Source organism: Maylandia zebra, linkage group LG7 (assembly GCF_041146795.1).
Source record: "Maylandia zebra isolate NMK-2024a linkage group LG7, Mzebra_GT3a, whole genome shotgun sequence".
In the NCBI taxonomy this organism is placed as follows: domain Eukaryota; kingdom Metazoa; phylum Chordata; class Actinopteri; order Cichliformes; family Cichlidae; genus Maylandia; species Maylandia zebra.
Genome location: NC_135173.1, coordinates 46,191,895 through 46,219,566, shown reverse-complemented (window position 1 = coordinate 46,219,566; position 27,672 = coordinate 46,191,895). Strand labels below are relative to the sequence as shown.

Below are 27,672 nucleotides of genomic sequence, written 5' to 3'. Positions count from 1 at the left end.
TCCTGCCCTTAGCCTCTGTTAGCTGCTGTTAGTCAGCAAAATTGGTATGGCCCAGATCTGGCCCACACAATGTGTTTACACATGGCCCGCATACCGCAAAGAATGACGGCCCTTTGGTGGCCCAGATCTGGTTTGCCAATGGTGGGCCATACATGGGCCAGCACAAGGCCAGTTGCAGACACACTGGTGGTCCTTTGCTGGCCCATGTGTGGATTATCTCTGGCAAACCTGGTCTGGGCCACCAAAGGGCCGTCATTCTTTGCAGTATGTGGGCCACGTGTAAGTTGTGTGCAGCCACGGGCCAGTTGCAGACACACATGACAAAACTCTGTTTAGACAGTGAATGGACTGATTCTTATATAGTGTTTTTCAACTCTACCAGATTACTCAAAGTGCTCTATACAACATGCCACAGTCACCCAATCACACACTTTCTCTTAACTGAGTGCTTTCTAACTACATTCACACTCTTGACATGCAGACTGGATAAGCCAGGGATCAAACCACTAACCTTCCAATCAATAGGTGACCTGCTCTACGCCTGAGCTACGGCCACCCACTGGCAAAGATGAGTAAACCCTCACTAGGTTTTGGATATAGTGTAAACTCACAAACCCGTCAAACCTGCATTTGAAACGTTGGCTACCATAGCAGTATAGGATTGCAACATGGCATTTGGGTCTTCTAACTAAAATAGGAAAATAGGAACATAAATAGTGCATCATTGCCAGACCTGGCCTACATCTGGTTGACATACACTCTGCCATAACACCGGTCAGTCAGAAGTGCCAGCTTGATGCCGGATCCCGCCAGACCTGTTTTCTATGGGCCTGGGCCACATAAACCAAACCACAATCGAGCCAGATGTGGCATGCCATCACATAGACAGTGCCATCTATGCCAGGCCTGGCCCATATCAGGATGACATACGTCTTATCATGCCAGAAGTCAGCCAGCAGTGCTGGCTTGATACCAGATCCGGGCCAGCACTGCTTGCTATGTTGGCATTAGTGAAACTTCATTTATAGTGAACCTAACATTGTTGAGCTCAGACAATTTGCAAATAAACTTGTATAAGATGGGAGAATATGATGAAATTGTTTATCAGAGGGAGCATGAGATATTTTTTTGGACACTCAAGCCTAACATTATAATGTTAGCTTAAATCCCTCTGCTGTTGATCTTAAGCTAGCTCACTGTCAGCTATCAGACAGGAGGTTGCATGTCAAATCTGCTGACAAGAAGTAACTGTTACAATATTGGGACCAAATGAGCATGTTTATGCATGTTTTTGTGTGTCGGTGCCATGATTTCAGTTCAGGACATGAGGGTTAACTTGAGTAGGAAAAGGATGATATTTTCTCCAGATGTGCATCACGTTTTCTTTTTCCTTCGCGTTTTCGCTTCTTTGGTGAAGGGGAACCCTTGTCAGATGATAAAAGACAGGTATGATGCTTCATATCTTGAGTTTGAATTACAGTTTGCCACTAAATCACATAACCAGAGTAGTTGGAATGTATTGATGACTACTGCCATTAGACAGCTATCTCTACAGATGCACATGCAAGCGATCCTTTCAATCATCAACCTGGTAATTAAAACTGTACCTATTATAGAAGGGACAAACAGAAGCTACAAAACATTTAGTATGCTACAAAAAAGCAGCAGCAAACGCAACATATGTTCAGCACTAAGTTGCAATGATGATCCTCCTTTTTTTCAAATTTATTCATGTAGTGGACTTCACTTGTACTAACCCCTTGTACTAAACTTGACAAACATGCACGCAAACAACAGAATGTACCATTCCAAACATGTTGGAACAGACAAAGTTTGTTCTGAGTGAAAACCCTAAGGGCTTTGTCCTTGCCAGAGCATCTCTCAACCCCCATCTTCTATCCCAACATCCTTCATCCTTCTGATGAAACCCTGGGGAAGGTTCAATTTTAGGGACTAAACTCCAGCTTTGCCCCTAAAGACTGTCTCTCTCCCTTTGCTCTGTTTTGCTTGGTTTAGGCCAATTTACTGCTTGCAGTTATACTATTACCACTGTCAAGCCACCATATTCCCACAAGAGCGAGAGAATATTCCCACAGTACAGTCCTGATGTGCAGCTTACACCAACACTGAAACCTAGTAAAACAACACTGAGGAGGACCTCTACGAGCTTTGCCAACAGGCCTTATTGACAAGTTAAGACCATTAACTTTATTCGCTTGTTGACACTGGTTTGCCGCGATGCCCCATCATCAGTCAGTCTTGAGTGCTTTGGATGAATCCCAGTCAGACCTGAATCATGAAGCTGGAGGCAGATCTGGGAAACAGCGACCACAGTTCAGTCCACACACAGACAGTGGCCAAAAAAACTCTGTCTCCTCTCTGTCCAAAGCTGTCAATGTGACTGTGGCACTCCTGTCCGTGATTGATGACCGTGGCTCTGCATATTTCTGAAGCTGACACGTGCTGCCTCTGTTGGCCGGGAGTCCTCTCTGTTCTATTTTGTTTACATTATGCGTCTTATTTCTCTGACCAGCCCAGCTGTCGAGTGCATATGGAAGGGGTTTTTTTTTTCCATGCCCTCAGTTGTCCAGGTATGTGTAACGAAATCTTGAGTTCTGTTTTGAAAACCCTGGGAGTTCCAGTCGTTTTCACATTTGAGGTTTTTCTTTAAGCTCCCCCACCCCCGCCTTCCCTCTCACCCACTTGTACTCCCATAGAATTGTCCACCCAAAGCTTCTAACTGCTTAATTTGTAGCACTTCCAAAAAGTAAAACAAACATAGGTTTTAAAAAAAAACAGTGGGCACCACCCAGCATCTTGACCACTTTATGTAATGAAGTAAAAAGGCCTGTGTGTGTGCCTACATTATTAGCGTTTTTAAAATCGGGCATTTTCAGCTTACCTTTTACGTTGGCATCAGAGAGAAAAAAGTTACTGACTTTCCAATTTCTTCATGTTTTATTCTCAAAACATGAGCTTTCGGTTTGATCCTATGAAAAAATGACCAATCATGTAGGTGGTTGTTTAAAACACATAACTGTTGCACTTGTTTCATGATACAGTCTTGCAGGTTAGTCACTCAAACTTAACTAGTTATTTCATCCTTTGCATAACCCTAAACTGAAGCAGCTGATGCTGAAATCAGACAAAGATCAGGTATAAATGTTAGGTTCTTTAAACAGAAAAAAAGTTAATCGAGTTAACAAAATCAGACCCACATACGAGTGTGTGGATCCAACATGCTTTCAGACCGCACAAAATGTCCCAGATTGCACATTTTCAATGCTTTACAAACAGATGCAAAGTATCTTGCCTATGAGTGAATTTGACAGCAAGAAAGAAACTAACCATGAATTCCTTATACGTCTACATGCATACAGTAACAAGGTCAGTAAAAAGGTTGAAGCAGTAGAGTACAGAAACCAAGTAACCTCCTGATCCTTAAAATGTGATCTGTGCATTGTGGCACAGCAACATTGGTGCGTGCAGCTCCACATGTGTCACCACACAGAATAAATTAACAGCTGTAACTTCTCTTAAACACCTGCAATAACAATCCAGCGTGTAGCAGGTTAGCTAGCTTCTCTGCTCTCCCTCTCTTTCTTTGCATTGTCATTTGATCCAGCCTCTGCCCTACGTAAAATTCTCAGAGCTACAGAAGAGGTTTGGAAAGCAAAGCAGAGAGGCCGGTCTCTTCTGAGTCTGGATACAACCGTAAGTAAAGATGAAAGAATAATGAAAGATTGATGTGGCCAAAATGTGTTTCCCTTGGACGTTAATTTAGAAAGCAGGACATACTCTCCACTGAGTCTGTATCAAGTCTTTTTTTAGACCACAGTTGGAACTGAAATACACACAGAGTTGCCAGTGAGGCTGGGTGGCTAAAATAAATATGCTGATATTACTAAGCAGTCACATTTAAAACAACGAGTCTTCCAAAGGCGTCGCTTTAGTTGTTTCCCATATCGTCACTTGAGGGCAGACCCAACGCAACTTGAACTAATTTATTTAGAGGAGCCTGGAGCTTTTCTTTCACTGATGTCATCAGTCATCTTTGCCGCAAATACAGAAAACAAGTAACTTAATCGCAATTGCAAACACCACTACCTGGGTGAGTCAAATTAGGCTGAATGCCAGCGAGTAGCTGTAAAAGGTTTAACGGTTAAAATTTCAAGATTTCCAGAGTAACGTGATACACGATAAACTTCCACACAGAACAAATAATCTCTTCTGGAAAACAGATCACAAAAAAAAAAAGAAAAAAAGTTGGGAAAGCCTTGAAAACCATATCAGCTCAACACAAATGCAAACAGTTTTAACAAAGGACAACAGGTGTCATTGAAGTGTAACTGTCCACCAGAGACATATTCAGCAAACGAGGCTTGGCAGCTTGTACCTGCTCTCATGCAACATACAGTAACTTGACTCACCTTTTGTTTGCTGCAGTAGTTTATTTAATCTGAGGTTATAGTGCTTTTCATGAAGTGTTGACACGAGTTTGTCACCTGTTACCTCTTTTGGCTCATTCCCTAATCTCACGACTAATCCCAAACCCTGTCAGGGAATCCACCGTGTGTCGTGTCTAACAATGTATGTGTGTGCTTGTTTCCAAATAAAGCAGAGCGAGCAGCTGGGATCCAAACATCACAACAGAAGCTGACGACATGGTGAAGTGAACAATTAATCTCCAAACGCTGTGAACGCGACTGACAAATGCGGAACACTTTATCTTGGCAGGATCTTCTCGTGCGGTTCAAGGTAATGCTATTTTTAATCATCGGCACACAGAGCGCTTCATTCTTCACCGTATGTTCCAGGATGAGACTGGGTCTTTAATTAACAGATTAGCATTGATATGAGATGTCATTCTGAATACAGACTCACCTGATCTGATCTATGCAAACTCAGCTTCTTCTGCTGAAGTATCCTCCTCTTCTATCCCCTGGCTTTAAAATGCAAATCTCTGATGTCAGCACATTTCCTCGCAGACTGCCTCACAGGTATGACTCTGAATACCCTCTGCCCTCTCCCAAACCTGCTGAAAAACAAAAGACACACACAAAACCCATTTTGCAATCTGTCATCAAGGGCTGGGAAGCAGGAAAAATACGCACGAGACAGAAATTGATTTCATGTGTTTCTCCATCTCCTCTCGCAGTCTGACTGGCACTCACTGTCGCTTCCTATTAATCAGACGCGGTGCAGAAAAAGGTCGACAGCAGAGCAGACATGCTGAGGACCGTAGAACAAAGCTTTTCAGATTAGTATGTTGAAAGATCAAACTGTCAAATGAGATCAGGGTGACATGTTTTGAACGAGGTGAAAGGCAGAGCCCGCTCTTTATACACATATAAGGAAATATGAACTTCTCAGGAAAAGAAGGCAAGCGCCATGAAACATATTTCAGAGACCTTGAGACAATATTGTATGAGCAAAATTACAGTGAGCCACAGCTGGGTGCTGAAGTGAAACAGCGAAGTTCCCTCACGATGGAAACAGGTGACTCGTACTGTGTTTCTGGGTGGTCTCGGCTGACCTGTATTTTCTTAATAAACCAGTAAGTTAGGGTGTAATTATAGGCTGTCGAGCTGCCAGCGTGTCAGACTTGTATGTGTGGGTGAAAGTGCTGACAGTGTCATATCAGCTGTGTGAACTTACATGTGAACCATATACACACAAAAATGGAGAAAATATTTGCATAACTGTAATTTTTTTGTTTTAGTATCATCTTTTTTTCCACCCACGCAGACTCACACAGCTGTCTTTTATTTGCCAGGATCCAGCAGCAAATGGTGATACATTGTGAACTTTAACACACAGATTCTTGACATTCTTTATGGGTGTGAGTTACTCTCCAACTCAAACTGGCGTTTGGCTTCAGGACGCTTTTCTTTCCGGACAGCAGGTCACTGTCGCAGAAGGAGTTCAAGCAATCCTTTCCCACATATACAGGCTATTATTGACCTCTCTACATGCAGGAAGTCCATTTTTCACAGTCTTGCACAGGTTCAGCTCCCTGACTGAACACCACTTGAAACAAGGACTCCAGGTTTGGAGCTGCATCAGCATATTTTGCTGTGTATGACGGGTCTTGCAGTGGCACGCTCAATGTTGCTTAATGTAAAAGGAATGCTAATTAAACGATGCAACAAGCCAACTCAGGGCTGAAACCAAGATGCAAAGATATAAAAATGTATTCATGAGCTACTATATGTTTATATTGCTGAAATGCACTATGCAAGTAGGCTGAAATATTTTTTATGCAGGAAAATATGTAGAAGTATCAATCACAAGATGACCTTCCATAATGCCACTGAGCTCTCAGACCGCATCCATCCTGAAAGAGTATTACATGTTTTTATACACTCACCGGACACTTTATTAGGTACACCTCCCTTTTGTCTTGAGAACTGCTAAAATTCTTTGCATCATAGATTCAAGATGTTGCTGGAAACATTCATCAGAGATTTTGGTCCATATTGACATGACAGAATCACACAGTTGCTGCAGATTTGTTAGTTGCACGTGCAAGACGTGAATCTCCTGTTCCATCCAAAAGGCACTCTATTAGATTGAGATCTGGTGACGATGGAGAGATTTGAGTACAGTGAAGTCATTGTCGTGTTCAAGAAACCAGTTTGAGATGATTTGAGCTTGATGACATGGCACATTATCCTGCTGGAAGCATCCATCAGAAGATGAGTACACTGTGGTAATAAAAGGATGGGCATGGTCAGCATCTGCTCAAGTAAATTGTGGGTTTTATATTGTTCTCAGTTGGTACTGAGGGCACCACCTCAGTGAGTGACACCCAGAGTGGTTTCTGCTGCTGTAGCCCAACTGCTTAAAGGTTTGATGTTTTGTGCATTCAGAGATGATCTTCTGCAAACCTTGGTTGTAACGAGTGGTTATTTCAACTCTTGCTATCCTATCAGCTTGCTCCAGTTTGAACATTCTCCTCTTACCTGTGGCATGAACAAGGTACTTTTGCACAGAGAACTGACACTCACTATTTTCTTTTTTGTGGAACATTCTCTGTAAACCCTAGTGATGGGAAAATCCCACTAGATCTGCAGTTTCTGAAACACTTAGACCAGCCAGTCTGGCACTAACAGCCATGCATGGTCAAACTCGCTTAAATCACCTTTCTTCCCCATTCTGATGCTCAGCTTGCAGGTTGCCTTGACCTGCAGCTCAGTGCATTTAAGCACACACACAGTGCCTAAATGCACTGAACAAAGTGCGTAGAGAACAAACTGTTATCTATTAACGAACAGTTGAACAGGTGTACCTAACAAAGCGGCTGCTGAATGTAAACCGGATAAAGATAAATCATACTGGGAGGTAAAAATTGTACTTCACAGTTAAAAAGGAATGTGGAAAAGGGGTCCTCTTGTCTCATCAGTCAGACCATGGCTATCTTCACACCTTCATTTTTACTAACCACCTGTAAGGTTTTGTGACTGTGTCTTTCACAGTTGTGATACAGACAAACAACTGCCAAAGAACTCAGACTACAGCTGTGGCTACAGCAGGTTACACAAAGACAGAATCAAAGGGTGAAAATAACATGACATACACTTGTTTGAATTGGATTTGATGAATTCTTCTGGTATTCATTTATACTTACATTTGGCATTTTTGGATTTCTGTGTCTATTTCCTTGTTTCAGCATTGTCTTAACGTTACCATAATTAAATTTCTTTCTTTTTTTTTTGTTTGTCTTATTTTTATGAGAAGGTACATTCATAAATACAGTGCTCTAGTAATTTACTCAGGTGTGTTTCTGAGAGTGTCTAAAATTTACTACACTATATCAGATGTTGATCTTCATTTCAGTTAGACAGGTCAGTAGAGGGAGTCTGAGCCTGACCCAAAACTTGAGTGGAGAAAACAGGATTCTATTATAGTCAGAGCGGTTTATTTTACATAGCCTATCAACAGGCCGAGCAGAAAGTCAATTAGCCTGCCACTTTGGAGGCTAACTGCACACACACACACACACACACACACACACACACACACGATGAGCTTTGTCAAATACTACCTCTAACTCCAGGAAAACAGCCTATCGTGATCAATACAGCTTTTAGTTTTGGATTACATTTTCTTCACAATATTATCGGTGTGGAGCTTCAAGTGAGACCACTCAACTTTACATTTGTGAGTTCCCATTTAACAAAAGAGCTCGGTTTTACAGTCAGTCATGTGCATATAAACAGATACTATGTCATTCCATTTATAAGAAATGTTCTCAGGCACATGGATAGAGAGTGCATGAGAGTTTGACTCACCATCCAAACCCAGGGCATCAGAAAGCATCCTGTCACCGTGCCCAGCCAGAGCTTCAGCACTTGTCCTTCTCTGGAAGAAATAAAAGTGGAAATACTGGAAGAAGCTCATATGTCTGTCATAAAACTGCAGACTAAATTTCAAACTCAGGTCAGCTCTTTTTTTTTTTAAATACAATCCTATTTTTCTCCAGTAATATGAACTTACAGGCAACCTCCCATCATCTTCATTAGTCTTTCATCAGCAACCCTACATAAAACGATGAGTGGGTCATTTGTACTTATGTGTTTGTGAATTAGCATTAATTGTCAAAGTCCCAGGGGAATCTAAGCTAACTGAAACAAGATCGACTATTTCAGATTGGAACATGTAACCTGTGCTTCCAGGTTAATTATATCCAGAGAGGAGTAATAGGAAAAATCTACAAATGGTAATGACGACAGAAACTTATCATTTAAAATAAAGAATTTAACTAAGGCAGGATAAGATTTCTGAGAGAAAAGCTTCCCAGGTGCCACCTATGTTAAATACTGTTCCTGTTTCAAAGAGAAGCTTAGTACGGAGATTTTAGGATGGGAAGACAGACAATAGCGGACAAAATATGAGTGAATGAATGGCAGATGGAAAAGCCATACCTGTGGAAAATTCTTGATGTGAGATGCTCTTCCTTCAGGGAGTGCACACAGAGGAGAAGAAGCTAAAAGAAATGATGAAAACATATAAAGTCCTGGCAGCTGGAAAAGGCATTGAGCAAAGCCTGTCTGTAACTGGATCTCTGAAAGTTTGTATCTCGATATACTCCATTTGTCTCTGTGCTCATGTTACATGAGTGTGAGGTGATGAGCTAAAGTCTTCATTATTGCTTTTCTTCTGCAGTCCTGACAAAACTTTATAGGTAAAAACTTCTCCCTCCTCCCACATATTCGGTCATTACCTGTGCGGTCCTCAAATACTGCTCCTATTAAGCTTGTTAATATGCGGCAGTGATCTCTGCCTGGATTGGCTGTCCTTGCTTCCTGTAATTATAAGGGAGGAAACTTGAGGTGAAAGGTCGCAGCTTGCTAAGTTTAGCCCTGTGGACAAATCCAGACATAGGCCAGTATCTAACCACAGTGATTAGGAGTGTTTGTGCATTTATGTGCACCACACACGTAAATATGATGCTATTTGATTTAAAATTCTGATTTGTCTAAAGCCACATATCCATCACTTGTGATTCCTCATCATTGCTACCCATTTCCACCCGTGAAGGTTTCAATCAACCAGATGAAGAAATCTATTGGTTAATTACTCTTAGTCAACACTGCAGTCCATACAGAGCTCTGTGGGAACTCCATCTGACATTTTTCACAGACAGGGCAGCCCTCATGCTGCTGCATAACAGGCCTAACAAGTAGAATATACACACACTGTGTTAGTCATCAGTGCCAGAGAGTCCACCACACTGAAACACTTGTAGCAGGAGTCTGCGGTAGACCACAAAGGGCTGCCTTGCCAGCCACCCTCACTTGACATACCATCATGCCTAAGGACAGGCGTGACTCCTGCCAGGGGCAGAGCCAGGGCAAGAACCGGGTGGTGGGCGGTGGTTTGATCACTCTCAGTGAGTTTAATATTACCAATAAACACTCACTCTGTTGTGCCTCAAAGAGCCTCTCTGTCTTGTAGAGAGTTAGAGGGGCTGCTGTGTTCCAAGACTACACCACAGGCCTGAATGAGGTGTATTGCTCCCACCGGGCTCAGAGATAGTCGTGTAAACATGAGACGATGTCATAGACAGTTTACTTTGTGTCATCCGTTCAGTGGTCAAGTATTTCCATCAACCCTATGCCACTGAACTCTCACAGAGAGAACAGCCCCCCACATACAAGCTCCTGAATAATCAGGCCCCATCATGTCTTAAAGACCTCATGGTACCATATCATCCCAACACAGCACTTCACTCTCAGATTTGCTGGCTTAATTGTGGTTCATGGTATATTTAAAATTAGAATGGGAGGCACAGCCTTCAGGTTTCAGGGCCCTTTTCTCTGGAACCAGCTCTTAGTTTGGATTCAGGAGACAGCCACTCTCATTACTCTACTCTCAAGGCTAGGCTTAAAACTTTCCTTTTTAATAAAGCTTATAGTTAGGGCTGGATCAAGTGCCCCTGAATCATCCTTTAGTTATGCTGCAATAGGTATAGGCTTCTGGGGGATTCCCATGAGTATTTCTTCTTTACTCATTAGGTCTTTATACACCACTCTGCATTTAATCAATAGTGATTATTTATCTCTGACTCTCTTCCACAGCTCGTCATTTGTCCTGTCTTCTGTCGAGGAGGGAAATTATTTTACTGCTATTGTTAAATAATTGTTATTGCATTAATAATATAATTTGCAGCATGGATATTGCATTCCAAGGTTTAAACAGTGTCTCTTTCAGAAAGACTGAGTTGCAGGCTGACAGGAAGTTGTATGCAGAAAGAAGCAGGAAGTTATTTTGAGCCGCAGGCTAAGACGAGGCTTTAACAATGTAACAGATAGCTTTATCATTTTATATTAAGGTTTTAGTAGAGGTTCTTGATTAAAACATTTATTTAGTAGAAGACATACACATAGTCTCAGTGAGCTTCTGGTCTGGTAAAAGGTCAGAAGTGCAACAGGTGAATTGAGAAAGAGCATTTGAGGACGAGACACAGACAGTAGGTGAAGAGGTGACACAAAGAGCATGTGAGGTCAACACACACACACACACACACTTTAAATTAGATTTATTTAGAGGAGAGGTTAGTTATGTTTGGCTGTAACTGCAAAATTGTCTTGGTAAAAGAGGAACCGTTTCTTGGTGTCTCGGCAAGAAAGAGGAACAAGACAAGAACTGAAAGGTAGACAGGAAGGGCTAGCCATGAAAATAGAAGATGATTTTCTAGGTGAAAAGTCATGATGATGTTGATCTGATCTATGTATAAAATGTATCTGTGACGCATGAAGGGGCGTCAGTAAACAAACCCTGATGCTATAAAATATCTGTTCATGCTTTGATTAAGTCGAAGACTACTTCCTGTCTGCGTACAGAGTTGTCTTCCCACGCGTGTATTCATTAAAATCTTCGTTTGACTTCACCCGGCCGGACCAGTGTGGTTATTTTTCGATCACCTCTTGTACCCTTCCTCAATATTGAATCTTAACACTTCCTCCCCTCAGCTACAGATGGACGCCCCTCCCTGAGCCTAGTTCTGCCTGAGGTTTCTTCCTGTTGAAAGGGAGTTTTTTCTTCCCACTGTCGCCAAGTGCTTGCTCATAGCTGGTTATCTGATTGAAGGGTCTTTACATTACAATATCAAGCACCTTGAGGCAACTGTCGTTGTGATTTCGTGGCATATAAGTAAAATTGCATTGAACTGTTAATACCTTCAATCTACCTCTAGTCATAGAGGCAGTGTAAATCTACGTATTTTATTCCCCTTGCATTATCTACATCCCAGCTGATCAATAAGTACAACAGTGGCAAATCAAATCAGTCACAGTGATTACATTATTACATAGACTTTGATTATATCACAGAGGTGGGACCAAGTCATTGTTTTGCAAGTCTCAAGTAAGTCTCAAGTCTTTATCCTCAAGTCTCAAGTCAAGTCTCAAGTAATGTCAGGCAAGTCAGAGTCGAGTCTCAAGTCACTGGTGTAAAAGTCCGAGTCAAGTCACAAGTCTGAAACTTTGAATTTCAAGTCCTTTCGAGTCTTTAAAAAAAACAAACGAAAAAATAATGTTGCAGTTATGCTAAATGTAAATATTAGACCATGTAATTTTTAAATCTGTGTTTTTCTCAACACATGACAAAATAGTGAACTTAGAAAATATACACAAATTGCACCTCTTTAAAATGCAGCTCAATTAAACCTAGCTCCAAGAATAATTTTCACCGACAGTTCTGAGATAAGCTGCATGTTATTCTTGGATGCGGTTGTAGGACCGGCTTTAAAATCGCATGACAAAAATATCATACACATTAAAAAAAAACTGTATCACCAACGTAGCCTGGAAAACATTTGCTAGTTAGATGAAGTCAGCTATCTCATCTTAGCATATTTATATGCATATTTATAATCATACGGTTCTTGGAGTGAGTGCATACACTCATGAAGTTTAGTAACTTCAGGTCACTGCAACAAGCCCAGGTACAGTTTACCGACGGATGGGTGCAGGATCTTGAAATGCACCGTGTAGAACGAAAGACCATCGTACGTATCATAAGTTTACCAGTCTCACAAATCGTCATCATAAATACACATTCCTTAACCGTTTATTAATAGGACCTTTGAGCTCAACGGTAATTAATTAGCAGTGGAAATAATTTCTGGTACCCATCACAGAAATGTAGCAGTGACAATAATACTGTATGCTGTAATCGTACTGGGCAATTAGTGATACAAAAAACCTGTTTTATCCTGTGAATAAAAGTATATGTTTTTGTCAATGTACCATAATAACAGAAGCGAAACGCAATATTGTGTCAGGACAATTCACTATTTATGCACAATAAATAAAGGAGCATAGTGCAACAATTTCTGTTCAGCGCCAGACTTGCTTGTAACCTATATCACCAATTATGTTATGAAAATGACGTATTAACTACTAAAAAACACTGACCTTCGTGTAAATGCTTGGAGCAGACTAACCTGTGAGCTGGAGTGTTCTGGGACGTTATATTTGATCTTTGAATGGCTGCAATCCAGGCCATCCGTTGCCTCTTTGTTACTTCGGAAACATGGCTTGAACAATTTCTCTTCAACGACGTAATCCGATAACAACCGATCTCTTTACCCGTCGGCTTCCCGTGGCTGTCATGCGACCGGCTATTGCAGTTAATAATACAACAGCTTCTTGACATTTTTGTGTTTCTTTTTATCGCTGTATAACTGATTTTAATTGAAAGCCTGCGTGCGCTAGTACCGCTTGCCACGAGTTCCCAGAATCCTTTGCGGTTCTACCCGTGAATGACGTCACATTTTCAATCTCTATATAATATGCATGTTAAATTTTATATTTGGGGTAAAATATCAAGTCTTTTCAAGTAAACCGGTTCAAGTCCAATTCAAGTCCCAAGTCATTGGTGTAAAAGTCCAAGTCAAGTCACAAGTCTTAGAACATTTTTTCAAGTCAAGTCTAAAGTCATAAAATTAATGACTCGAGTCTGACTCGAGTCCAAGTCATGTGACTCGAGTCCACACCTCTGTTATATCATATGATCTTTATCAGCTGATGGAGTTGACCCAATTTGATTTTGATATGTAATCAGTTTAATAAGTCAGATTAAGCACCAATAATATATTATAAGTGAACTACTGGGCTAACCTTATCTGGTGATGAAGATGACCGTCATAATCAATGCAATGAAAACAACTTTGAATATCTTTCGCAAAATTGGCCAAATTGTCGAATTTAACAGGGGAGACCTTGATAACAACTTTACTCAGTGGATTAAAACAGCTGTCTCTTATCATAATCCATCTGATCAGGCATCAAAGATGTACCGCCGCGATCAATTTAAGCATCATCAGCACCGTCACAGACTCCACCAATAACGCTGTCCAGCGTCGCGCAGATCGCCCGCAGCTGCTGCCACTAAATAACCCCCCTCGTAGGGAGCCAAATAAGCATTTCGGCTGAATTCATTTGAACAGCAGCACGGAAAACAAATCACGGACCCCTCCGGGTTTCACTGACGAAAGTCTGGACATCCACTGCACGAGTACTTTCCAGTGCAGCTGAAACTGCGCTCCCACAGAGACAAAAGTATACTTACCGTCTCTTCTTAAAGCTGCACAATAAAATCCCAGCCGGTCCTGATTTCAGATCTACTCTGGTCTCTTATTTGTGCCCATGCGCCTCTACGTCTGGAGTTTTCCAAGTGTAGGCTACCGATAGTTTTTGGAGGCTGCTTAAATCTCGTGTCCCACAGCTCCCACCTCTGACGTCTTGGAGAATGGCAATAACCTGAGCTCCTGCAGTTATTTGAATATCACTGGATATGTTTTCAGTTATTCCTGAATCTCTCACACTTTTTAGCCTATAGCAGTTACAAGACAGAAGACCAAGTATAGTTTCTTTAATTCTTATACAGACATTTGTAAGCTACTTAAATTTCTTACTGAAGTTTAAGTGCATGGTGCCCGTCTGCCTGCCTCTTAAGCTTCCCCTCATAATAATAGTTATAGCAGACACATATCAAGCAGTGATACATCACACACTCGTCTCAATGCTTTCTGTCCATCTAACGTCTCATAAACAGAGCATAAACAACAACAGTTTTGATCTAGCGTCCGGTGCAAAAGAATTGAATAACATGGTTTTGAAATGATGCATGGCAGCCAATGTTGGACTGTTTTATTTCAATGAATGCATAGAAGGTGTGCAAAACAAACAAACCAAAACCTGACAGCAGAACTCCACTTTTGAAAATATATTTTAAAATTGTTTTTTGGTAACCTGAAAATCCCACAAAACTGTGATTGAATGGTTTAGCACAAAATAGGAAAAATAAAATGTGTTTTAATGCCAGGAGCTGGTTCAATACCACTGGAAGCATGCTCATTCAAACATTTAACTACTGAAGTATAGACTTTACAACATGAACAGAAACAGCTGGATGTCCCCACTTTATTCACTTGACATTAGCAAGTTTTTTCAAAATACTCCTGGATGCATCAATAATAAAATGAACGCACAATATATAAATTGCACATTTTAATAGGTTACTGCCTGGTTTTTTCATTTCACTGTGATAACTAAACAGCACATCATTTAAAGATTTTACTAAAAATTACTATTAATAATATTTCCCATTGTTTTGCCAGACTGAGTGATCCCTGTCTAAAATATACTTTGTTTTTATTATTATTTAAAGTTAAATAAGCTTAATTTTTAAACCCTGTAAACTAATTTTTTCTCATCTTCAGCACACCACCACCACCACACGGGTATTAAAAATGCATCGGTGTAGATACGGAACTGACAAAGAAGTCAACAGTGCACTGAATTTACTCTTGCATATTCTATTAAAAGTTATGTGACATAACTAATGATAATAGCTAATACCAATACTAGAGCACAGAATGAAGCTTACAGTGGAATCTCTGACCAAATATTATTATTATTAAAGAATGCCAGTAATCCAGTTTATTTATTTATTTTTGTTTAAATCAAGAACATATTTAACATTTGCTTGAAATATAACTTGCTGCAAACTGATGCCCCCTCTCTCTCTTATGTATATTCACAGAAGGTCAGCTCAGATGTTGACGGTGTGGGCGTGTTTCTTGCACAAAGGTTTGTCTTTCTTGGAGAAGAATGCCTGACCCTCCAGGTTAGTAGAGCACACCTGCAGAGAGAAACAAACATAATATAGTTGGTTTACTTAATGCGACATTGGCAGTATTTACTTATGTGGATTTCCAGCTCTTGTTGCACAGAGAATTAATCTCCTGAACATACCGTGCACACAAAACAGGTGTCGTGCCAGGTGAATCCTAGAGCCTCCAAGAACTTGTCCCCTGCCTCAATGGGGAAGTCGCAGCCATGACAGTTGGTCCCAAACAGGTTGTAGTAGTCTGAGTGAACAGCAAATGTTAGTCTGTTTGAACGAGACATTGTCTTTATTTTCTTTACAAAACATCGCTTAACCTTTTTCACAGTATGGCTGTCCGTCCTCCATGTGAAACGTGTTGCCTCTGATTGGGAGGTGGCAGGCCGAGCAGACGAAACAGGACACGTGCCAGGTCTGTTTCAGGGCATTCATGATCTCCTGTGGAGAAAAGATATCAAATTAAACACTTTTGAATCATTTTTGTATTTATCACGACAAAATGAATTAAAATAAAGTGACTATTTCAGTGTTAGCAGATGGATAGCAGCTCCTGCTATAAACACATGATTGTACACAGTTAACAATATTAAGGAAAGTTAGCTACAGCTTACATATGTATATGTGCTACAATCATATTACAGCTCTTTTTTTGAATATATGTCAACACACAGTATGTGCTGTATATTTTTAAATGTGCAATCACACACACTTCAGTGGATTTGATCAGTGTTTGCTTCATTTCCTGGAATAGAGTGGAGGGTAATATGAGTTTCTAGTTAAAGCGGACAAAGACACTTTAACCCACCCCCAGAATCTTCTGCTGGCAGCGGGCGCAGGTGGGAGCAAAGAACTGCTCATAGCACTGCACACAGTACACCTTGTTCCCCTCCTCTACAAATCCATGGTCTGCCAGGGAGGAGCGGCAGTGAGCGCAGTTGAACTCCTCAGGGTGCCATGCCATACCCATGGCCACAAGGAATGGTCCCCTGGTGGGATTGAGCACAGATCATAAACATAAGCAAAGCACCACTTGAGGAGTTTTACATAAACATTCTGCATAATAAGCTGTAGGCTGTACAGACCTTTAGACTTATTTAAATGTAAATGTAGCTGATGAAGAATGTTTTACTGTTCCAAAGCTCCTTTGCCGAATGCAGTTTTTCTGACGTACCTGATGATATTGTTGCACTTGCAGCACATTGGGGTCCGCGTACCAGCTGGGATGTGCTCAGCACGCTGTACCAGAGAGTTGAGGTCCTCAGGATGTGGCCGCGGGGTGGGGCGGTCTGGTCCTTTTGGAGCAGGATTGGTGATTTTGCCAAATGAAGGAAGTGCTCCACCCTTAGGAAAACCTAAATGAGAAAAAGCTATGGGTCAGATGACTGAAGAAAACGAAAAGAAAAAAGATAAAGTCCTGGTTTATGTTTCAAAATGAAAGTGAACAAACAACTAGTAGTTACTAGATGCAGTTAACAGAAAAGAAGAGGTTAGGGGTGTGTGTGGTCGGATGAGGAATGGGAATTTTTTAATGACTTCAGTGCCTGAACCATGACAGATCAGGCTTGGACAGAGCCACCCAACTGTGATTTTCCTACTGAGGCAAACAAATTCCAAGACACCTGGAAAAACAGAACGGTTTTTAACAGAAACTGATTCTTACTGGAAGAGATTTTTAGGTCTTTAAACACAAAGGACAGTGAGACTTTTAAAGCTGGGGAAAATATTTTCCTTTTAGGCAGCAGCTCTTTCACCTCAGTCTGTTTTTGTGGCTGTGATTTTATCTCTGCCCTCCTCACAGCTTTAGAAAACAGGCATAGAAAAGCTTTTAATCCAAACACAATGAAAAATGATTCTGATGTGATGATGATGATGTGCAGAAATTTAAATTGTGAAAATGATACATTTAACTTATAAACACTGTAAATCTGAATGATGCATGGCACATTCCACATACTCGGCCCCCTTTCACAGATATGTGCTTGTTTACTTGAACTCAGGCACTTGTTAATCTGATAAATAACAGTCAACAAAGACCTCACTGTGTCGCCTCCTGCTCTCTCTCCCTCTGAGGAACCTTTCAGCAGATGTTTTTAAAGGCTTCCAGGGAAATACTTTTGGATGCACAGTGCATCTGTTCATGTGCGACAGCATGCTTTTATCATACAGCTGGATTGATAATAATGATCACAGGCTGATTCCTTTCAACAAAAAGAAAATTTGCATTACTTCCTAAAGTTTTCATGCCAGGGTTTTCTGTATTTAAAGAGCAGAATAAACAGGGCTGTGCATGGTCACCGTTACTTTTTGCACTATACTTGGAACCACTAGCTCAATCCATCAGGCAAAATAAGGACATTAAGGGAATTTTTATCAAAGGGACACAATATAAACTGGCTTGCTACGCGGATGACATTTTGATTTACCTTGGACACCCAACATATTCTTTACCCAAGCTGATGCAGTCATTTGAACAATACGGCCAATTATCAGGCTATAAAATTAATATAGGTAAAACCCAGCTACTCTCATATAACTACAGCCCACCAGAAGAAATAAAATGTAGCTACTCTCTGGTATGGCAAACGGAGTGTTTTAAATATTTAGGCATAAATTTACCGAAAGACCTTACAAAACTATTCGAACAGAACTACCTACCCTTATACAAAAAAATAAAGGAAGATATAGTAAGATGGAATTTAATTCCTTTCTTTAGTTTTAATTCAAGAATTGATTCTATTAAAATGAATGTATTGCCAAGATTTTTGTATCTATTTCAAACCCTACCAATAGAGATTAACCAAAGTCAATTTAATGAGTGGGATAAAATGTTATCTAGATATATATGGCAAGGTAAAAGACCAAGGGTTCGCCTTAAAACACTACAGCTGGCTAAGCAAAAGGGAGGATGGGGCCTCCCTGACCTCAGATATTATTATTTTGCAGCGCAGATGAGAGCAATAATATGCTGGTGTAACCAATCATACACTGCCCAATGGAAAACCATTGAGGAACAAATGCTGTCTATACCTATTCAGGCAACTCTAGCTGACAATAACTTACAAACCTATATAAAAAATACTGATAACATGTGGGTGAAAAGGACCCTTAAAACATGGAGAACTATTATAAAGGAATATAAACTCGAGACCAATATTACAGTTCTTAAATGGTGTGCTTACGACTCAGAGTTCAAACCTAATGAACTGGATTCTAGATTCAAGGACTGGACAGGTAAGGGCATAACAGCCCTGTGCAGTATAATGAAGGATGGAAAATTGTTCAGCTTTGACATGCTTAGAAAAACATTTTCATTAGAAAAAGAAGACTTCTATCGATATCTGCAGTTAAGGCACGACACGAAGATGAGAAACGTAACAATGATAAACACACGCTTGATGGAACTGTTTATAAAAAGCTATAACTCAGAAACTATTGATAGAATTGTATCATGTCTCTATAAGGGTCTAATGGATTTGAAACCACATTCGACTTCATATATTAGAACAAAATGGGAGAAGGAAGGAGGGATAAAAATATTAGAGGAAAAATGGACGGCAATATGGAGATATCAGTGGATGTGTACCAGCTCACAAAAGTGGAGGGAATTTGGCTGGAAGTGCCTAATTAGATACTTTATAACACCTTCTCAGAAGTCTCATTATGATGATAACCCCCCCTGCTTGTTGGAGGAACTGTGGAAATCAAAGTGCAAATCATTACCATATTTTCTGGGACTGCTCAATCTTGAGGGATTATTGGAGAGAAATACATAATGCCTTACAGGATATCTTTAAACGTGAAATCTCTCGAGAGTAAGACTATGTTCTTTGGATATATACCTCAGGAATGGCCTAAATATGATAAACATTTAATAAATATTTTATTGGTGGCCTGTAAAAAGAATATCACCAGAAAATGGTTATCCCCAGAGAGCCCAAACATAAGTACATGGATGGAAATCACAATGGAAATTTATAACATGGAAAAGATAACAGCTTCTGTTAATCACAAGCTGGAGAAATTTACATCATATTGGGAAAACTGGGTTAAATATATCACGCCTCATAGGCCAGATTTTACTATTACAAACCAATAATTATGATGTATGTATATATATTTATAGGATCACCCCATACCAACACATCCGTGTTTTTTTTTGTTTTTTGTTTTTTTGTTTTTTGTTTTTTGTTTCTTTTTTTTTTTTTTTTTTTTTTTTTTTCTCTTTTCTTAGGTTTGTTAGTTTTGTTTTTTGTTTTTTGATTTTCGGATTATGTGATGGTTTCAATTACTTCTATCGTTGTAAGTATTCTTCCCTTATGACTTGGATGTAAATTATAATACTATTTCAGTATTTAAGGCAGATAACCTAAGTATGAAGAATGCTTACATGATGTACATACTGTGAATGCCTGCTTTTGAAACCTTAATAAAAATATGAATTAAAAAAAAAATAATAAAGAGCAGAATAAAACCTCTAAAACCTATAAAACATCACTTTCACAATCTATTTGGCTAAGGGGATCTTAGGAAAAGCCAATAATCTAAGCACATTAACTGAATAACTCTGGCTGTTATGGATCTCATAATCTTAAATAGCTTGGTGTCAGATAAGATGAATGGGTGCTGCCATCTGTAGGCTAGAAGCAACAACTACATCACGTGATCTATGTTCAAGGCAGAAGCAGAACCGTGTAAGTGGCTGTAAACAACAGAAGTAGGAAAAGAAAGGGGAGGATTTCTGTACAGGATGTTACTCTACCTGATGGAGCTCCAGGCTGATAGGGGGCTTTGTTCTGGGCTGCAGGACTTTTAAATGAGGAAGCAGGGACAACCTTGCCATTTGTGGGTGCCACTGCAGGTTTGGAGTATGTTTTCGCTGCAGGTGAGGTGTGCACAGTGGGATTGGTTTTCTCAACAGACTCACTAAAAACAGATATACATATGTCATAATTCAGCAACACACAAACACACGCACGCATGTGTGCACGGTAATTTCTCCATGACTTCAGAGGACATTACATTGACTTTTTGATGCAGTATAAACCCATAACTACTACTTGTTTGGCCCTAACCTATAGTTAGACCTGAACCATGTTTTCACCTTAAGCTTTAATGACTAGCAGTATGATGAGTCACTGGCTCACATTTGCATAATCAACCGTCTTCTTTGACCTGAAAATGAATGTGTGTACGGAACCATTTTAACCACGTCTACCTTGATGTAAGAAAACTTGCAACCGTTGGAGAGACAGTGACAGACGGCAAGGGATCCCAGTTAGCGATCACTCGGCAGACCAGCTTTGCTCCAACAGGTTAACAATTTGTACATCTGGATTATTTTTCAGCCAGATCACATTGAATCTTATCAAACAACTAGGTCTATGTGTTACAACAGACTTGAGGTTTTATGTTTATCTGTAGTTTTGATCATAATCCAATGTGTTTTCTCTGTCTTATGCTGTCTGTAATGTGTTACCGTTTGAATGACCAGTAACTCATAAAAAACAATCCAAGTAAAACTACACCGAGAAGTTCTTCTAGTGACAAGCATCATGAAGAATAGTTAACTGTTTCAAACTGGATGCCATTTTGAATAATGTAATGCAATACAGTTCTGCAGAAAACAAAACATCCTTACTGCTTCCATAGGAATTAAGAGGCTGCGTAGCTACTTCCAAATGATTGAGTGTGAGCAGCATAAGTTTTGTCATTTTACTGGTTTGGAGCATTTAGCATTTGTGTTGTGCTTAAACTAATGCCCTACAAGGTGCAGAATTGTGGAGTTTTTATTACATGACTGGAAATTTTAATTTAAATTCTTCATGTACAGAAAATTCTTTCACATCACACACATTCAAAAACTGGAAATTTCTTACTGGCAAAGTGCCTTTTTCCATCACAGAAGAATAAAAGAAGAAAAGAGTGGAAAAAGATCAAGAGCAATACAGAAAGAAGTTTATTGAGGTAAAATCATACAAGGTGGACAAATATCACTTAGGTTAGTATAGAAAATACAAGAAAAAGACACAGAAAATGCTCAGAATGATACGGAATAAGATTAAGAGTGGAGGCTCAGATATGAACAACTCACTACAGAAACGCATACTATACACTACAGAATCGTGCTGTGCTTCATGTTCAGTCAAACACATGTACTTCCATGCATGAATCATTTACATATTTAAATTACATGTCACCAGAAAAAATATACTTTAAAACTATTTTTGCAACATAGTGTGTTTTCGTGTTACTTTAGAATTGGACATTTTAAAAGAGTTTGCCAAATGAAAGGTGCAACTATGCTGCTGCGCAAAGGCCGACAATGTAAATTTAATCAAAAATCAAAATTAAATAAAGCATTAAGCAAAACAAACCCTTTTCTACTACACATTTAGCACTCGTGCTGAAACGCCATGATGCCAGTCTCTCAGCTTGTTGTACTTGTGTCCTATAACTTCTGGGTCCAACTTGTTCAATCTGATTTGCCCCGCGAGAAAGGATTAAAGAAAAGAAGAGAACAGGGAAAGGTTGAAAGGTTAAGTTAAGTAAAGATAACACATGCAAGCAAGGAAGCAAAGGCATGAATTAAGGAAGTATAGAAAACCTACTCTTTATAAACTTTTATTAATTAAACAAAGCAGATGTGTAATAGTCACTTCTCCCTTAAGAAAAGTTCTCTGAATTAAATGTCACTAACAGAAGGAGAGCAAGAATCTCTTCTTGGCAGAGGTGCTTTTACCCACGTACCATTTAACAACCCACAACGCGCAGAGTGAATGACACACTGGTTGGTTGGGGTTCTGGTACAGCGGGCAGACTGTGTTTACTGCGGATTAACTCAACTTCAACATGAGAAAAGCCGTAGAAATCACGGCCTACGCTAAGCCAGTGGCTGTCTCCACTCACCCATCTTCCCCCCCAAGAGCTTTGAAACTGGCTTCTCCAAATTAAGAATAATTCGAGCGTTAAGATCAGGAAATCAGTGCTTTACTTTAAATCACAGGCTCGTCCGTATGCTTATACAATTATTCTGAGGGCCAATTCTGAATCCAAAACCTCTGTGATCAAGAACTTCTTATAACAGTACAACTGCCAAAGCAGATGCATTTCTTCCTGCAAAAGTACTCAAAACGCAGACACCCAGACAGTGAGAAAAATGAAACCAGACAGGGGGGGGGACCCTCAAACATACACCAAATAAGATTACAGTACTTACTTCTTTCCACTGTTGTCTGGGGTTTGTTCTGCAACAGAAAATAACCAAAAACACCAATGAAAATGAAGCTGAATGTGGATTAAATAGTCAGTGAACATATATGAAGACACATGCTTTTATAATTTAGGGGCTGTGGACATAAAGTTTATCAGCTTCTGAAGGAAGGCAAGGCCAGGTTTTACGCTCAGCTTTCTAAAGGTTGTAGCTTTACCTCTACTCGAACCTATTTTAGGCTCATTTTGTGATAAGACTTCCTGAACTATTCTCCAGTTGCTCAGCTGCAGACACACCACACACAACAAATCACATGTGTTTCACACCAGTCTGGTAAGTGTGCCTGACAAAATTAGAGGGAAAAGACATCTGATCTTACTTCACTGAAGTGAGCCACTGTAAATGTCATCATGCATCTGAAGTGATCCACAAACACTTGCACGCACTACCCTTAGAGCTGGAGGAAAAGCCCAAACCACAGCCTGCTCATGTAACATCAAATGTCACTTACAGTCAAAACTGTAATATGAAATAATAAATCAATCATATGGTGATGAAAGCTTTTTTCTATTATTTGAGGAAGCTGCAAAATCACTATAATCTACACCAGCAATAGAAGTCCGAGTATAAAAATGCTGTTATTTGAAATATTATACTAGAAGTTAGCTTGAAAGAAAGTATAAATATACTATATAATATAAATATAATACAATTAATTAAATTGCAATTACAAGCAGTGGTTTAGAAACTGGAATTTAACACTGAACTGATCCTTACAGTATTTCCTGGTTCCTAAAATAATGTCCGGCTAGTTTCAGCATTTTATTTTGGTACACACCGTTCTCAGTGCCAGTCATCTGGGCCAGGATACGGAAGGAGCGTGACTGGGAGGTGCCTGTTCGTGGGTGCCAGTCCTCTGTGTCCTCAATCAGACGCTTCTTGCTGGCATCACTTAGTGGGGATGAATGATTCTCAGGCTGCACAGCGGCTTTCCTTTATAATTAAACAAATAAGAAGAAATCATATTAAGGACGTGGTAAACTTTTGTGCTTTAAACATGCATCAAGGAGGATAATCTCTGCCCGACATAACACAAATAATGAATTTAGTACAAGTTCGAATATTTAACACAGTCAAACCATTTTAAATGCACACTTGAGGTGTAACACTCTTGCCATCACGGCAACCAACACACACGCTGTGCACACATGTGCAAAAAGCTCAGTACTGAGTCAGTATCAATAGAAGGTGCAGCTTGTAGATGCAGGTTTCACACTGTGACCTAAAAGCTATTCGATTTTTACCTCCGAGGTCTAGCTGGAGGTGAAGTTCTGCAGGCGAGCAATGAGAATGTACAGAGGAGAAAAGGAACAAGGACAGAAATGATCTGAAAGTTAAAGCACTGCCCAGATTTTTCTACATTTCACTATTGGAGTAAAAGTCAGCCAGTGAATAAAATCTATGAAACGTCCTTAAAAACTCTGCTTAATGTCTAATGCTTGATGACACGAGTTAAGAGAAGCCAAAAACAGTTTAATTCAACACACGGGCTGCATGTTAACAGCAGGGAGTGACTGAGAAACGACAATGACCACAATTCACCACAAGATGGGAGTGATGTGCTCTCGAATTAAGGGCTCGTCTTTTCCACCCAAACTAATTTTACCGCACTCTGGAATACAATAAGTGTAGTGTTCGAGTACTGGTCTAAGCTTTGGGTCGATTGAATGTCAAAAGCCCAAGTTTATGTAAGCTGCTCCACTATGTGTTTGTTTCAAGAGAGAGGAGACACGGTGCGATCAAAAAGCGCACAAAACAGGCTATTCTCAACCAAAACACAATACACTGGCTGTGATTTGATTGGCCTTGAATAAACACAGTAGCAGATGGAGCCAGACAGATGCAGAGCTGAGTGACTTAAGAGGCCCAGTGTGATGACAGGCCAGACTTCACTGGGTGTAAACACGGTATTAACCAGCACAGAGCCTGATGCTACTAAAAAAATAATAATTAACAGTATGAAGTGACCTCCTGGCTGGGTGTCGTGTGGGGGTTAGAATCAGAGATTGGTTATTTACAGGGTTTCACAGTTCCTTGGACCTTGAAATAAGCAAGTATGGTAATTTAATGAATAGAAACATAAGGTTTGTGAGGATTAGGTCAAAGAGGTGCAAGCAGCATGCCTTCGGTAATCATAAAGTAGAGAGATGTAAAGGCTATAATCACATTCCACATGGTTAGAAAGCTACTTTATCATTCACTGCACTAACTTGGTATCTGTCTCTTCTTCCTCCTGTGGGTAAAGAAAGGGTATATGGAAAATAATTGAAGCCCATAAGGAACATAAATAGACAAGTCGGAAAGAACAAGTATAGTTCAAAACACCCTTCTGAGAGAATGTGCATTGAGGAAACCACAGAAACCACAACAAGAAGACATGCAGGTTAACACACACACACACACACACACCTTCTAGAGGCCAACAGTCCAAGATTGCAGGCAAAGAAAAGACTGACGAGATGGTAAAGAAAGCAGTTTTACATGTAAAGGATTTTGTACTTCAGTATCATGGCCCTCAATGTGTGTTATTTTCCATAGTTTATATACTAAAAAATAAATTCACCAATGTATGCACTCTGGTAACATAAATCACATCGCTATGACATATTTTTTCACTTGACAGAAAAAAATAATGAGTGGTAAACGTAGATCAGGCTACTGTAGCCCGGCTACTGATCCAAAAACCTGCTGATGAAGACCAATCCAGCCAAACTGCTTCCTCTGTGGTCTTTAGAAGTACATAGCTGCAAGGATTTAAGCTAATTAAAAACAAATGTTGATGCAAGTACTGCAGTTTAGATAGAGTATCTGTTCGACAGCTGTAAAGTGTAAACGAGCTCCCGCTGCCAGTGAGGTAAGAGCGGAAAATCAGATTAAGATATTTCATATTCATTCAAGGCAATATTTTAGGAAATTTGAGACACTACGATGTCTGTGGTTTACTGAAGCACATATTGTGTTTATATTTGTAAATAATAGTTTCCACCTTTAGTTCCTTTTAGATTGATAAATGGTACATACCCATTAACATGCTCTGACACTCCCTGGCTCTCCAAAAGACCTCGCCTCTGTCCGACAGCCACCTCACAAGCATTGGCATTGGAGTAAAGGTTAATAGGTGTGTTATAGACAGAGGGCTGTGGGACGTTAGGATGGGAGGAGGTGGTTGTCATTCTGGCAGGAGAGGAGGAGTTGGATGAGGAGGAAGAGGTGGATGAGGACGTGAAGGTGGAGCGACCAGGGCTGGGTTTGGGAACTGAACTGGCTGGAGCAGAGTCTGTGGCAGCTTGGCTCGACCTGAGCGGAAACGGAGGTTGCGGCAGTTGGGAAGGGGCAGCTGGTGTAAAAGCAGATGACTCAGAGGGTATAGAAGCGACTTTAGGAGCAGCCGGTGAGGAGGAAGCCCCACTGCTGCTGCCGCCAAATGGACGAGCGGTCTTGTTGTATGCAGGAGTGGCCTGACTTATTGGCTTGGTGTATGTGGTGCTTGGGGAAGGGTGAGTGATTGGAACGGGCTTAATGATTTCTTGAGGTTCATCCTGCATGAAAGTGAAGACAAACAACATGCACAAACAAGTTCACAACAAAACATCCCATGCATGTACTCTGAAACAGCATTCCCAACAGCACAGCACAACATGTAAATAAACTGTTTTCACACACTTTGTTTGTGTCATATAGGTTAAAAATGGTGCTCTGGGCCATTGGACATGCCAAACCAAAACTGTGGATCAACATAATCTCAGAAGGGCACAGCGAGGATGCTTACTTGCATGTAAACCTATACTATTTCATAAATAAATAGAGATGAAAATAGCTTAAGCTAATCTATTTTATATAGCAAATATTTTCCTTCATACCTTGGGTACTCCATCTTTAGAAGGGGCAGCAGAGGGCCTGAAAAGACAGAAAGAAGATTATTTAATCAGTGCTCATTAAACATCTTTTCAGCATCATTTTGCAATTGACTTGGTTTCACTAGACCTACTAAATGTGTAATAGAAAAACATGGTTCAAGTCGGGGCTTAATTTGTTTGTGGACAATTATTAGGTTTCATTATGAGCTGCCGAACACCGGTCTTATGTTTCACGTCTCTGTCTTTTTCCAAAGGCCCTATTCTCAGACCTGTTCTTAGGATTAGAGAGGATTTCCTAAGAATTTCTGGAGAAGGTGTAAAAGCATAATCAATATCAATTTCAACAAAGGCCACGGTGGGAAAAGAGAATCACTTCAAAGAACAGACATATGCACTTTATCCACATGCTTCAATTTAATGCAAAATGCACATCCGGTATAGACATCTCATGTACAACTCTCAACCATAAAGTTCACTAAAAATAGCGCGATTTACAAGCATGAATATGACCGCTACTGAATATTTACAAGCTGAATATGACCCTCCAAGGTGCTCAGGAACTTTTACTCGTGCACCATAGAGAGCATCCTGGCGGGAAACATCTTAACCTGGTTCGGGAACAGCACCATACAGGACAGACGAGCTCTACAGAGGGTTGTGCGGTCAGCTGAGCGCACCATCCGCTCCGAGCTCCCTGACCTGCACTCAATCTACAGCAGGCGGTGCTGGACCAAGGCCAGGAAGATCGTGAAGGACCTCAGCCATCCCAACAACAGACTGTTCTCTCTGCTGAGGTCAGGAAAGCGATTCCGCTCCCTGAAGACCAACACAGAGAGACCGAGGAGGAGCTTCTTCCCGCAAGCGATACGGTCTCTCAATCACACCACCACACAGTACTGACCCACA

At 40.3% G+C, this 27,672-nt stretch overlaps 2 protein-coding genes across 5 annotated transcripts in view; both read right to left on the bottom strand.

Moving 5' to 3' along the window:
* bmpr1bb (bone morphogenetic protein receptor, type IBb) overlaps nt 1-14,205 on the bottom strand; it is a 59,182-nt gene extending 44,977 nt beyond the window's left edge. The window contains exons 1-5 of the mRNA XM_004538076.4: nt 14,080-14,205; nt 9,227-9,308; nt 8,928-8,989; nt 8,295-8,364; nt 4,885-5,038 (exon numbers count right to left, since the gene is read on the bottom strand). The gene's annotated coding sequence lies outside the window, so the exon portion shown is untranslated. The remainder of the gene's footprint in view (nt 1-4,884; nt 5,039-8,294; nt 8,365-8,927; nt 8,990-9,226; nt 9,309-14,079) is intronic.
* Nucleotides 14,206-14,645: 440 nt separating this feature from the next.
* Nucleotides 14,646-27,672, bottom strand: part of pdlim5b (PDZ and LIM domain 5b) — a 38,428-nt gene continuing 25,401 nt past the window's right edge. For 2 of the 4 annotated variants that reach the window (XM_004538080.3, XM_076886500.1), the window contains exons 4-13: nt 26,770-26,806; nt 25,931-26,448; nt 23,688-23,842; nt 22,856-22,883; nt 20,399-20,562; nt 16,811-16,991; nt 16,445-16,625; nt 15,957-16,077; nt 15,768-15,883; nt 14,646-15,654 (exon numbers count right to left, since the gene is read on the bottom strand). In XM_004538080.3, coding sequence (XP_004538137.1) covers nt 15,565-15,654; nt 15,768-15,883; nt 15,957-16,077; nt 16,445-16,625; nt 16,811-16,991; nt 20,399-20,562; nt 22,856-22,883; nt 23,688-23,842; nt 25,931-26,448; nt 26,770-26,806 — 1,591 coding nt within the window. In that variant the 3' untranslated portion in view covers nt 14,646-15,564. Of the gene's footprint in view, nt 15,655-15,767; nt 15,884-15,956; nt 16,078-16,444; nt 16,626-16,810; nt 16,992-20,398; nt 20,563-22,855; nt 22,884-23,687; nt 23,843-24,153; nt 24,181-25,119; nt 25,143-25,930; nt 26,449-26,769; nt 26,807-27,672 lie in introns of all 4 variants that reach the window. The other 2 variants (XM_076886501.1, XM_076886502.1) reach the window with 2 other exon arrangements.